The 13,278-nt window shown below is 50.4% G+C and overlaps 1 protein-coding gene across 1 annotated transcript in view; it reads right to left on the bottom strand.

The window, feature by feature from the left end:
• The window catches only part of AHCYL2 (adenosylhomocysteinase-like 2), a gene marked incomplete at its 3' end in the record, with an annotated part of 30,359 nt that overhangs the window by 14,948 nt on the left and 2,133 nt on the right, over positions 1–13,278 (bottom strand). The window contains exons 2-6 of the mRNA XM_010014369.1: positions 11,308–11,416; positions 7,122–7,265; positions 6,607–6,707; positions 5,452–5,554; positions 4,282–4,376 (exon numbers count right to left, since the gene is read on the bottom strand). Coding sequence (XP_010012671.1) covers positions 4,282–4,376; positions 5,452–5,554; positions 6,607–6,707; positions 7,122–7,265; positions 11,308–11,416 — 552 coding nt within the window. The remainder of the gene's footprint in view (positions 1–4,281; positions 4,377–5,451; positions 5,555–6,606; positions 6,708–7,121; positions 7,266–11,307; positions 11,417–13,278) is intronic.

Genomic DNA, 13,278 nt, shown 5'->3' with positions numbered 1-13,278 from the left:
TCCCTACACCAATGTCAAAGACTTCTGACTGCACCCTCCTCCTCCTCCTCTTCCTCCTCCTCTTTTCATGTCCCCTACACCAACGTTCAAGACTTCTGACTTCCACACCAGCCCTTATTAACCCACTGGTGTGTTGTGTGTCCCCGAAAATGCAAACATCAAACCTGGCCAGAAGCACCTCTGCTGGTTGGCTGATGGTGGAGCTCAGCAGGACCCTCTACAGCCCTTGTCTGCAGCTCTCTCACCAGCATCTGCAGCCACCCAGGAAACATTAACGCTCCCACCATGCTCCTGCAGTAGAAGCCCCACTGTGGGCATTAAGAGGATGTTCCTGAGCTTTGGAAACCTGGAGAGGGACTCTTCATCAGGGACTGGAGTGACAGGACAAGGGGTGATGGGTTCAAACTGAAACAGGGGAAGTTCAGGTTGGAGATAAGGCAGAAGCTCTTCCCTGGGAGGGTGCTGAGGACCTGGCTCAGGGTGCCCAGAGGAGCTGTGGCTGCCCCATCCCTGGCAGTGTTCAAGGCCAGGTTGGACACAGGGGCTTGGAGCAACCTGCTCTAGTGGAAGGTGTCCCTGCCCGGGGCAGGGGTTGGAGCTGGGGGAGCTTTAAGGTCCCTTCCAACCCAAACCATTCCATGATTCTATGATGTGCTGGTTTCACGAACTTCATCCATGGACAGGATGGGAATGCTTTATACCATGACAACCTTCTCTCTAAATTGCAGGACTTTCCACTGAAGGCACATGCTGTGGGTTCCAGCTGCTTCTCCACAAGTGTCTGGAGAACACGTGGTCTCCTGCCAGAGCAGAGCATGACTCTTCCACACAGACCCACCCCTGAGTCTCCAGGAACCCCCAGATCCACCCCTGTTCACAGGCTGGGAAGTGGAGGCAGGGAAGGGTTAAGAGGAGCTGAGCAGCTCTCTTGGGTAGGAACTCAGCACCTGGCTCCCAGGACGTCTTCATTTCATTAATCCCCATTTAATGGGGCTCATAATCCTCCTTCCAAAAGAGAATTCAGGGGTTGGCAGTTTCCTCTTTCCTAGGAGGGCAGGACAACCCAAACCAGTGCAGGAATCAGTCTGGGATGGAAGGTCACCTTCATGTAGCAGTCCTGAACAGCCAAAGGCAAATCCCCTTCATTCCAGATCTTCCCAGGCAGAGTCTTTTGGGGATAAAACCACTTATTTGAAGCGCAAAGAGTATTTTGTGCAGAAAAGCAGCAGTTTCAGACGTGGGCTTTGCTCTGCCTCCGGGTGCTGCTGCCTGACACCCACCCTGAGAGGCACCATCTGCAAACCAACGCTCCCGGCGGTGGTTCATCAACCGCCCTCTTGTTTTTGGCACTTCCAGCTGGGAGCAGAACACGCTGGAGTCAGCACACACGTAAAAACATCCTCCTTTCACCCCAGGGCTGCAGGGACATCTCTCTTGGAGATGGGACCATCCTCTGACCCAGCACCAGGAGGTATCTAGTCCTGCTCCTCCACAGCAGTGCTCACCCTGAACTGATGTGACTTATAACTGATTTGGTGTCTCCGGATCTCCTTGGTAGATGTTCCTCTCAATGCTTTTCCCTCCAAGTCACCAGTTTCACACAGCACAGAAGGGCTGTGATGTTTTCTCCAGCAGAACATCTGTGGCTCTTCCATGAAAACAACTGGTGTCCCAGGGTGCCATTTACAACCTCCTTGAACCCATCTAAGACTCCGCTGCCACCAAACGTCTCACCCTGTCCCCCTTCCAAGTCTGCTGGGGCAACAGCCAGCACCATGTGGTTGATCTTACCAAACCCAAGCTGATTAAAATTAGCTGGGATTAGCTCAGCAGCATGGTTGAAAATAACCTGGTACAGAAAATGACTGGTGAAAACACAAGGAGATGCAGGAAGACCTGGACGGAGGCGGCATCAAAATCCCCTGCATCAGTTTATGCTGCAAAGGAAACCAAACTCTGGATTCCCAGAAACCCAACTCTGAGCCATTCCCATCCACACAGACAGGAATCTGCTTCCTCTGGAGGTCTGTAATCCCCTCAGGAAACCCAAGGTGACTTTTCCTGGGCACTCTCAGTATTTGTGGATAACTGTTCCCATGGACAAGCACCACACAGAAGCCCTACCATGGAATATTCCAGGGTTTCGGCTGTGAGACATCTCTATTTTTCTACATGGATGTGGAAGGTCAGCTCCACCATGCTCTGGACACGGGACTGGTGGGGCCCAGCAAAGCAATGCTCAACAGGGCTCCTTGGGTGTATGTCAAGCCCTGATATTATATCAACCTGGCTTACAGCAAGCTGCTGAACAACAACCAGATGATCTTCAAGGTCCCTTCCATCCCAAACCATTCTGTGATTCCATGGCTCTGCTTTCTCTTAAGGAGAATTAGAGATTGTCCTTCTTTTTATTGAGCTTAAAGATGGAGCCTGGAAATGGAGATGTATTTTCATGCCACTTTCACCTGGGATCAATGAGAACAGGTTGGACATTTATGTTCTCAATTACTCCATGCTTTATAGAAGTCCAAACTGATTCTATCATGCTGGACAGAGACAGGCATGTTACTGCACCACTTCTCACACCTTCAAAGCACTGTATGGCCAATAATAACCATCAGTGATGCTGTAAGTTATTGTTGGCATTTTGTTGACAGGAAGAGGAGAGAAGATGAGAGACAGTTGTTCCCTGTGAGGGTGCTGAGGCGCTGGCACAGGGTGCCCAGAGAAGCTGTGGCTGCCCCATCCCTGGCAGTGTTCAAGGCCAGGTTGGACACAGGGGCTTGGAGCAACCTGCTCTAGTGGAAGGTGTCCCTGCCCAGGGCAGGGGTTGGAGCTGGAGGAGCTTTAAGGTCCCTTCCAACACAAACCATTCCATGACTCTATGAAAAGAGATTAGATTTAGGTTTATAGAAAGATCATGGGCTGTCAACAGCAGCAGCTCAGGCTCAGTCCTACAACCTGGGGACGTATCTCCTTGATTCAGGGGGAGTTCTCAGTCTCAACAGGAAAGAAAAAATCTGATCCATGCTCTAAAAAGCTGCCACCAGCACAGGGAGTAGAGGAGGTTCATCTTCAGCCTGGAGACCAGGTGGACCAGACAGACAGACTTCCCCTTGCTTCTTTATCCAAGTTTGCCAGCTCCTCTCTTCTGAGATAACCATATGAAGATCCTTTCCACATCTCTTCTTCACCCAGTGTCCAACATCCTATTTCTTAATCTAACAGTGGGCACCTCCAATACCCAGTGTGCAAATCTTTGGGACCTGCTAGATCCAAGGTCTTTCGTGCTCCCCATCTTCTATGCTCCAGAAGCAGGTCTGAAAATACACTGATGGCTGAAGACAGGTCCCAGAGTCAAGAGGTCTGAAGAGATGCTATAAATGTGTAATATATGTATTCTGGAACATTGACTTCTTCAATTACTGTCTTTTTTGATGGGAAATTACTCCTCAAAAAGAAGAAGAAAGCTGCTGTTCTGTCTAGACTCAGGTTTTTAGCTTGGGGGTGGATTTCCTGACATTCACACTGAGGAAGTGAGAAGGTGGAAAGGACAAAAACCCCACCTCAAACAAGCTGATTTTGACAAACGAACCATACAGATACCCCCTGTCTTCCACCTTTGAGTACTTTTCATCTAATGTAGGTCATAAGGCTCAAAACCTGGCAGGAAGCACGATGAAAACAACACATTGACTGCTGCAGATTCCTCCACTCACCCACTTCTCCCCGGTTTTCCTAGAGACAAGGGCAGGATCAAGCAGCAAAGTACAGAATTGGGCTACTCGAGGCTTTGTGTTTGTATGGTAAGAGCAGGCTTAAAGTGTAGAGATCACCTCAAAATCTAATTTCTGCTCACAAACAGAGGCCTTAAGGAAAATCACCTCAAGCAAAGCTGTGAATTTAATGGAATGTCGTGAAAAGGATTCAAGCTCTTTTCAGAACACACTGAGTTTGAGCTGGTTTAGATTAAACAAATTTGGTTGACACAGGATGCAAAATAAGCTTCGCACTAACACAGCTGTGCTTGTGTATAAAGCAGTGCAACAAAACCTTGCTTGATAGGCAAGATCCACAAGCAGGAGTTGTTGAACCCACCTTCAGCTGAGATAAGTTTATCTCCCAACTGCATGGTTATCTGTAAAGCACTTTGAAGGTAAGTGCTGTGTTAGAACCAAGCCTTAACTGCTAAGTTAGGTCTAGATTCAGGTCTAGACCAGCACTAAACCCTCCTCGTCCTCTTTAGATGAGAGCTACCCATGGTTCAAAGCCTCGTCTCACCATGTTGGGCTGCCATCCTTCGACGTTGACGCAGCGGTCGATGCACCACCAGAAGTCATCTTCAGATTCTCCCTTCCAGGCAAAGACAGGGAACCCTGGCACAGAGAGGGAGATGGGTGCTAACACAGCCTTAGCAAATCCCGTGGGATCAGCTCTCCCCTATGTCCACATGTGAGGAACCAGGCTCCCGACTGTGGTTCTTGCTTTCAACATCTACCTTCTAGAAGAAGCTTCAGAGACACACATTGGAGACACACACCGAAGGCAGCAGAGAGGAGCCAGCTTTGCCCTTCCTAAATGTCTTCCTCTCCCCCAAGGAACAGTTCTGGCCACCAGCTGAGAGGACAACACGCTCTCAGTGATAACAGCTGCCCAGAGGAGCTGTGGCTGCCCCATCCCTGGCAGTGTTCAAGGGCAGGTTGGACACAGGGGCTTGGAGCAACCTGCTCTAGTGGAAGGTGTCCCTGCCCGGGGCAGGGGTTGGAGCTGGAGGAGCCAAACCATTCTATGACTCTATCTGTTTGCAGCTCAAGCTTTCACTGCAAGTTAGATGTTTTACCTTCCTGTTAGGCTTGTTACCCACAGGTTAATTTTAATGTATTCTAACTCATGAGCAATTATTCAGCTTCAATGAGCAAGACATGGAAGCTGGTGGCTTTGGCTTCTTCTGGCAGTCCAGTTCTCATGGTAAAACCCCTGGCCTGACCCAGATAAACCAGGATTTGGATTAAGGCACCTCTGAGGTGAGCAGCAACAGGGACAGCTTGTTTTGTGCTTTACATCCCCTAAAAACTCTCTCTTTCACCCCTTTTAGCCGAAGTTCTGGCTCAAATGGGTAGAACTGAAATCAAATTGAGCTTTGTTTCTCCTAGCAAAAGAACTTCCAGGTTCCACACAACCCATTCAGCAGATAATGTGCATCACCATCATTTCTACTCTGTATTCTTATACTCCAGATAAAAGTCATTCTAAGCTTTCCAGGCCAGGATGGTCTGTAAGGACCATCTGGAAGGGATTGATCTTGAGCTTTCTACCCCCTACAGCTTTATTCTAAATCAATTAAAATGAAGGGAAAAAGAATTTAAGCACTGATAAATGAATGATAAATATGATGGGGCAGGAAGAAATCCTTTTAAACCCAGGAAGACCCAAGAAGGAGACATTTCCTACCGCTCTCAGCAAGGGCAGCAGCCACTTCATTGAGGGTAGAGTAGATGTTGCAGGCAGCCCATCGGCACTGAGCACCCAACGCACCAAGAGTCTCCATCAGGACCTGGATTTAAACAGAACAAAGCAGAAAGAACAATGTAAAGAGCAATACATAGATCCCAGAGCAACACACAGCTGGGATTTCTGTTTGGTATTTATGGGAGAGCTCCTGGGGAGGATCCACAGTTGGGTTTAAGCAGCATCAGGGTTGTTAAGAGTTGCACAGGGAACATTTATGCCATTACTTCCCTTTTTTTACAGTTCTAACTGGATGAAGTAAGTCAGAATTCAAAGTATGCTCTATGCAGTGCTCGATGTAGCATATATATGGGCTATACATGCAGCATATATGTGTGCGTGGGTGAATATAAGTGTGTGTATATATATATATATATATGTGGATTTCAATCATCAAAGCTCCAAATCCAGTCAGGAGAAAGCAATCCTGTTGGAGGAAAAACCACAGGTCTTGAATTGTGTATCTGCACTCACCATGGACCATCACCTCTTCCTGCTTGTAGGATACAGCTAATTTGATTTCCTTAGTTATCACTACTCAAGCAATGCCTATAGATACATAGAATCATGGGATGGTTTGGGTTGGAAGGGATCATCCAGCTCCAACCCCTGCTCCGGGCAGGGACACCTTCCACTAGAGCAGGTTGCTCCAAGCCCCTGTGTCCAACCTGGCCTTGAACACTGCCAGGGATGGGGCAGCCACAGCTTCTCTGGGCACCCTGTGCCAGCGCCTCAGCACCCTCACAGGGAACAGCTTCTGCCCAAGAGCTCATCTCAATCTCCCCTTTGGCAGGCTCAAGCCATTCCCCTTGGCCTGTCCCTACATCCCTTGTCCAAAGCCCCTCTCCAGCTCTCCTGGAGCCCCTTTAGGCACTGGAGCTGCTCTAAGGTGTCCCCTTCAGGAGCTTTCTCTTGTCCAGGCTGAACAAGCTTTACATCACCTTTAAGCTTAGAAACATTCACATAATTAACCATTCTCTTTTACGTGGTGTAAGGGGCTGGACTCAGAGACCTCATCTCCCTCTGAACCACTTGGGGTCTATTTTGGAGAAGCTGCAGTGGGAAATCCCTGTCTGGAGTTCATGGATGGGGTCTTACAGCCGTCTGTGCTGTAATGTGTGTGCAGCCCACGATCTTGGCACCAGCCAGAGGCTTCTCTCCCTGAGCTCTCTTCCTCAAAGCCATCAGAGCAGGCATTTCTGAAAGGGAAAACAAAGGAAGTCCATCAGCGGGATGGGAAGAGGGATGAGCACAGAAGAAACATCACTCCTTGCCCTCCAGCTTCCTCAACTTGCATTGCCTTTGCTATGGATTTTTGGAGACCACTATTTTAAATGAAATCTATGTGATGGATTTCATCTTCTCTGCTGATTTTGACAACATGTATTTGACTATAGGGTGTCTTTCAGGAGCTGGTTGGTTGGAGCTACATGACATAACCCTGCAACTCCTTCCCATCCCTCAAAATCCTATCAAAGTTTCCCATCTCCCCCAGGAACGGTGTCAAGGAATCACCAATACACTGAACCTCACAAGAAGAGGGTTTGGGGGCAGGAGGAACCCCACAGGACCGTGGAGGACAAGGTGGAGCTTGAGGCACATGTCCCCTTTACCTTGCTCAGCGATTTCAATCTCCCGGCGCCCAAACTCCGCCTGTTTGATGTTCTTCACACAGAAATCACTGCTGCCTTTGGAGTTCTTCTGCTGCTTGTCCCGGGGGGAGGTCTCATCATCAGAGCTGTCTGTGTAGGAGGCAGCTGGAGGAGGAAAAGGAGGTCAGCAACAGAACACAATCTTCCCTAAAGCAGGAAGGACACTGAGATCTGCTGAATGCAGCAATGGATGTTCTTCTCCATGTGCACGTGGCAGGTCCCTCCATCCTCAGCTGGGATCCCCCCTCCTCCTTACAATGAACGTATCTTCACAGTCAGCTTTTACCTGCAGTGAGTTCTTCACCCTCATCTATCTCAACACCACACCAGAGGTAATTAAATTGAGCACTGCCCATGTCCTCCATGGGTTCATCTCCTCATGCTCTGCAGCTCCTCTGTGGCCTTCTCCCATCTCCCTTCCCAGATGTTAAACCTTTACAGCTCGAAGATAGCCATCAATAATGCCTGTTCATGTTTTGAGTACTCCCAAAGCATGGTGGCATTCCCAGTCCTTCGATTTGCTCGATTTCAATGCTTCTCAAATGGTCACAAGTTGCTGCTCTGGAGGCTCACACAGGATGGTGGGAAGAAACCTCTTCATGAGGAGGACAACACATTGGCACAGGTTGCCTGGAGAGGTGATGGCTCTGCAGCCTTGGAGGACCTGAGGAATTGGATAGAGGGAGCCATGGCCCAGCTGATGATGTGCTGGCAATGTCCTGCTCTGAGTGGGCAGAGACGACCTTGGTGGTTCCTTCCAACCAGCATCTCTGCACATCTACAGGCAGCTCAATCCAGCCCTTGGATGTTTCATCCCAACTCAAAGCCTTGTCTACACGATCACCCCTCATTCCTCCTGAAACTGCCCTGAAGTTCTACTCCAGGTCTTTACTCTCTGCACCATGTGGTACTTCTAAACTGAACACGAGACATGGCATCAATTTGCCACAGCAGAAGAGGACCACCTTTGTAAAGCAGCACTATCAGTGGAGGCAGCCAACACTACCCACCACTACCAAGTGAGGTGCAGATGATGATGATCTCTCCTTCTCCCACAGCACCAGACAAGAACTGGTTGACTCTTCACCCAGGAAACGGTGCAGCGCCAAACTCAACAGCTACTGGCCTCAGGTCGCTGCATGTGTGAGCAAGCTCCATTCCCAGGCAGCCTCCAGGAGGGAATGATCCACACAGAACACCCAAGGGAGTTGCTGTACTCATCAGGCAGTAGAGATTCCCAGCTTGCTACCCCAGTTCTGTGCCAAAGGAATTAGCAGGCAGGGAGAGCATGGGAAGAATAGCACGGACTCATGGTTAGGACCCATGATCCTACCACCACCCACCAGCGCTCCCAAAGAGCTGCAGCTCTCCAGGGGCATCCAGACCTCACATCTGGTACCAAGAGACCCGGAGTAGGGGCAGACCACTCCTCTACCCATCTTTCAATGGCTCTGGTGCCATTTTGACACCAGAGAACCCCAGACCCTTCCCCCAGCATGGCCATGGGTTTATCATTCCCACAGCACCCACCAAGCCGATTACCTTCTCTTCTGGCTTGCTTGAAGCACTGGACTGATCCCAAGGAACAACAGCTTAGCGTTGCTGCTGTAGGTGTGCCACGCTCCAAGGGACCTGCTCAGGTCATAATCCGCTCAGGGAGGAGAATAAGGCATTGCTGGAATTCCTCTGCAGAGACTCCATCCTCAACAGCATGGGCAAACCCAGCCTTGCAAACCACATACCCAGTTTGGGCTCACAATCCCCCAGCAGAATGCAGAGTATCTTGGAATCCTAGAATGGTTACAAATGAACAGGAGCTTAAAGCTCCTCCAGGTCCAGCCCCTGCCCCAGGCAGGGACACCTTCCACTAGAGCAGGTTGCTCCAAGCCCCTGTGTCCAACCTGGCCTTGAACACTGCCAGGGATGGGGCATCTACCACCTCTGTGGACAACCCAGGGTCTTCCAGTGTCTCACCAACCTCACTTCTCCCATTATTGCTTCTAGCACAGCCCCATTCGCCACACGAAGCATCCTGGAGCACACTGCTCACACCACAGCTCCATGGACTGTACGTGTTTTGGAGACCAGCTGATGATTTGGTTGAAGTTTTCCAGATTTGATGGGCAGGAAGAGCAAGAGACCGTGGGCTGTTTGTAGAGATGCTGTTTCCACACCCCGGCCTCCCCTGCATCGCCAAAACTGCACCTCCCCATCATTTTGGGAGTTGCTTGGGTTTTCTCACTTCTTCACTCATGCTCACTGCATCCAAAGATTGGGACCTCCACACACCTCCTGTGTGTCCAGAGAAGGGCACCGGAGCTGGAGCAGGGCCTGGAGCACAAGTGGGATGGGGAAGGGCTGAGGGACCTGGGGGGTTTAGTGTGGAGAAGAGAAGGCTCAGGGGGGACCTGATCACTCTCTGCAACTGCCTGACAGGAGGATGGAGCCAGGAGGGGGCTGGTCTCTGCTCCCAAGGAACAAGGGATGGCACAAGAGGAACCGGCCTCAAGCTGCCCCAGGGCAGGTTTAGCTGGAGCTGAGGAACAGTTCCTTGCCCAGAGGCAACAGGCTGCCCAGGGCAGTGGTGGAGTCACCGTCCCTGCAAGTGTACCCAGCCCGTGGAGCCGAGGCCTCGGTGCCAGGGGTCAGTGGTGGCCTTGGCAGGGCTGGGAATGGTTGGACTCTTCCCCTCCATTATCATATCTCTGCTCCTCACGCTTTTTTCCCAACCTTTTGCCATCCCAGGAGGGTTTAATGTCTTGTTCTGACTGTGCTACTGCTCAGTCCTAAAAGGAGAATGACAAAGATCCATGCCAAGAGGTACTAACGGGATTTATCCACCCATCCCACAACTGCTGTGGGACCAGGAGTCTTCCATCCTGACTGCCAGCCTAGCAGCTTCATTAGGACGGAGAGATTACACTTTCGGGAGGTAATTAACTGCAATTGCTGATACATCAGTAGGAGATGCCAAGTGCAGGGGGTGGAGAATTCCCCAGAGTTGCTCCAAGTTCTTCCAGCTGTGAATTGGGAGCAAACACGATGACATGAAGCAGACTAATCAGCCTTCAAACATGACAGTCTTCAACCATGTCCTGCTGATGAGATACCAAATGGAGCTGGAAAGCCTCCAGGAATGTTATAGCAATCCCAGACTTTGTTAGAGAAGTCTAACCATGAACTCCAGCTTGAAACAGGCTACCCAAGACAATAATATAACAACTATAACCCACGTGGATTATAAAGTGCAAACGGAGCCCAGGCTGATGTCTCTCTGGAGAGGACACGATATGCACGTTCCTCGATTACTCCTAAAAGCCCTTTGGGTGGGAATGAACCCACCTCAGGGGTGACCCATCTTGTTCCCAACCTTGGGGGGCTCCTCCAAGCCTCTGGAGGTTCCTCCAAGCGTGCAAGGCTGAGTGAAAGGAGAAGAAGCAGCAACCCAAAAGCTGGGAAAGGAGACAAAGAACAGTCACTTGTTCCACAGGAGCCATGGTGAAGCCATGGGACTGTGCGTGTGGTTTTCCCTGCTCCTGTGCCCAGGATCAGATCACAGCCTCCAGCAGTTGCAGCTCCTGCCTCTGCCAGGAGCAGAGGGACCTGACAGCCATGACTTGCTCACCAGTTGCCTTTGTTCTTCTAAACCTGAAAACGTGAGAAGCTTGTGGGTCCTCATCTAGCATGTTCTTCATGTAGCAGGACACACGTGTGTGTGGCCTTCAAAGGTCATCATTGCTCTTCTGAAGACTCCAATTTCACATGCAACGTGTGACTTTAAACCTAAATCCACATGGGATTCGCATGGGTTTATTCAAGAACGGGAAGGGAAGATGAGATGGAAGCACAAAGACAATGGAAACACTGTTATGTTGTGCCTGGAAGGAAAAGGAAGGGGAAGAGAGAAGAAAAAGCAGCAGCAACTGCACTTGAGGGTTACAAGGAGAGGTCAGAGATGTTTAGAGCATCTGAGTAACTCAATTTTCTATCCAACTACACATGAAGATGAAGGAACAAAGCAACAACCCTTGTTCCACACCTTCCCTCCACCACCACCTACACAGCAGCTGTGGTTGAGCCTGGAGCAATGGGCAGGATGGGCCCCGTGGGCAGCAGAGGTGCTGTCACCAGAGGCAGTGGCACCCACCTGAGCTGTAGCTGTCTGTGGAGCTCTGGGAGATGGAGCGGGACAGCGAGCGGCGGCCGATCTTCGTCGGGCGCTTGTTGAATTCCTGCTTTTGGTCAGCAAACTGGATCTGTTCAGAGACACGGATACTTCAATCAGGTGAAGACAGTCTCAGATGGCCAGTCCAACATCCCAAAGCCTTCATGTGACACTGACACCATCTCGGGTGCAGGCTGAATCACCATCCCACAGGGACAGGGTATGCTCAGTTGACTATTAGTTGCATCCACGAGGTGCAGCACCCACAGACTTGTCTCTCAGACACCTCAAAGCTCCTCTTTTAACCACACAAGTCAGAAAGCCTTTACACACCGACTCATCTAATGATAAAGGTTATTCATTGCAAGAGAAGCCCCATTAAGGCCACCCAACATCTGCAGAGCTGATGCAGACACCAACCTATCTCCCAATTTGTTGTGGTGACCAGGTTGAGATGTTCCCTGTTTGCTCTATGAAACGCACAAAGCAAAAATGACACTTCAAGTAACAGGTACCACTTCTACCTCAAGAACCACTTGAGATTAGGTACGCCACTGGAAGCTGCTGTGACTGTTGGGAGCATGGAACATGAGTAGTTGGGAGTATTGCATTGAAGAGGACACAGCTTTATACAACAAATCAAGGCAAGAAGGATGAAGTGTGTAAATGAAGTGATGTGCAGACTGTCAAGGTGTAATTATCCAAGTTGGAGAGCACCTGGACTATCACTCATCAGCAACACCTGCAGTAACACCACAGCCATGGACCTAACACCAACACTTTGCAGCATTTTGAGTCTACCCTGTTTCAATGGAGCTCATCCCATTGCTGTGGGCAACAAACAGCAACCTGCTCAACTGGAGATGAAGACTCAAGCCTGTTCCATGGCAGTCATCACCAAGGAATGAAGATTTCAGGTTCCACATGAACATCTGTGACGCCCCAAGACCACCAGTGGGTTTAGGAGCAGCTGAGCACAACCAGGTAATGCCCCATATAAAATGCTTTGTGTGAAGAGCAGTAAACCAGGGCAATGCTTGTGCAGGCTGAGGAGCTGCCAGACCTTCCCTGCTGAGATCCCGATGGGGATCTCCATGAGCATCTGCAGCGAGATGCTGCCAGCCCCACCTTCACTTCACCCTGTTTGCTTTGAGGGTGGAAATGCACTGACAAAATCCCAAAGAGGGCTCAGATCATGGTCAGAGACGGCTCATGGATGCCTAAGGGTGGAATCCTTCGTTATCTGGGGAGACCTTAGAGCAGTTCCAGTGCCTAAAGGGGCTCCAGGAGACCTGGAGAGGGGCTTTGGACAAGGGATGCAGGGACAGGCCAAGGGGAATGGCTTGAACCTGCCAGAGGGGAGACTGAGATGAGCTCTGGGGCAGAAGCTCTTCCCTGGGAGGGTGCTGAGGCACTGGCACAGGGTGCCCAGAGGAGCTGTGGCTGCCCCATCCCTGGCAGTGTTCAAGGCCAGGTTGGACACAGGGGCTTGGAGCAACCTGCTCTAGTGGAAGGTGTCCCTGCCCGGGGCAGGGGTTGGGGCTGGAGGAGCTTTAAGGTCCTTTCCAGCACAAACCACCCGGGTTCTGTGATCCTGTGAAATTGGAAACACGGTTTCCAGCTTCAAATCTCCTTGGACTTTGCTACCAGCATAAACCGACTCCATCAGGTCCACAGGGTTAAGTATTTACATCCCCAAATACTAAATGCATTGAGTCCATTAACAATCCCTTGGGGGTATTTTAAGTCGTTTTGTTTAAAGGACTCATCAAACCAGAAAATTTCACCCCGTTCTGGGAACTCCAATTCAAGCTCAAGTACTGACACTTGACATTGCCCTTGAGTCGGGCTGGTGATGCTCAGAGCCGGTACCTGGCTTTTGGGCCACCAAGTGAAGGACAAAGACAAGGGGGGGGGGGCTCAGGGGGCTAATACAGAGTCCCCCGGGACACC

The sequence above is a fragment of the Nestor notabilis genome, unplaced genomic scaffold, assembly GCF_000696875.1.
Source record: "Nestor notabilis isolate BGI_N333 unplaced genomic scaffold, ASM69687v1 scaffold12495, whole genome shotgun sequence".
Taxonomy (NCBI): domain Eukaryota; kingdom Metazoa; phylum Chordata; class Aves; order Psittaciformes; family Psittacidae; genus Nestor; species Nestor notabilis.
This window is presented reverse-complemented; position numbering and strand designations above follow the sequence as displayed.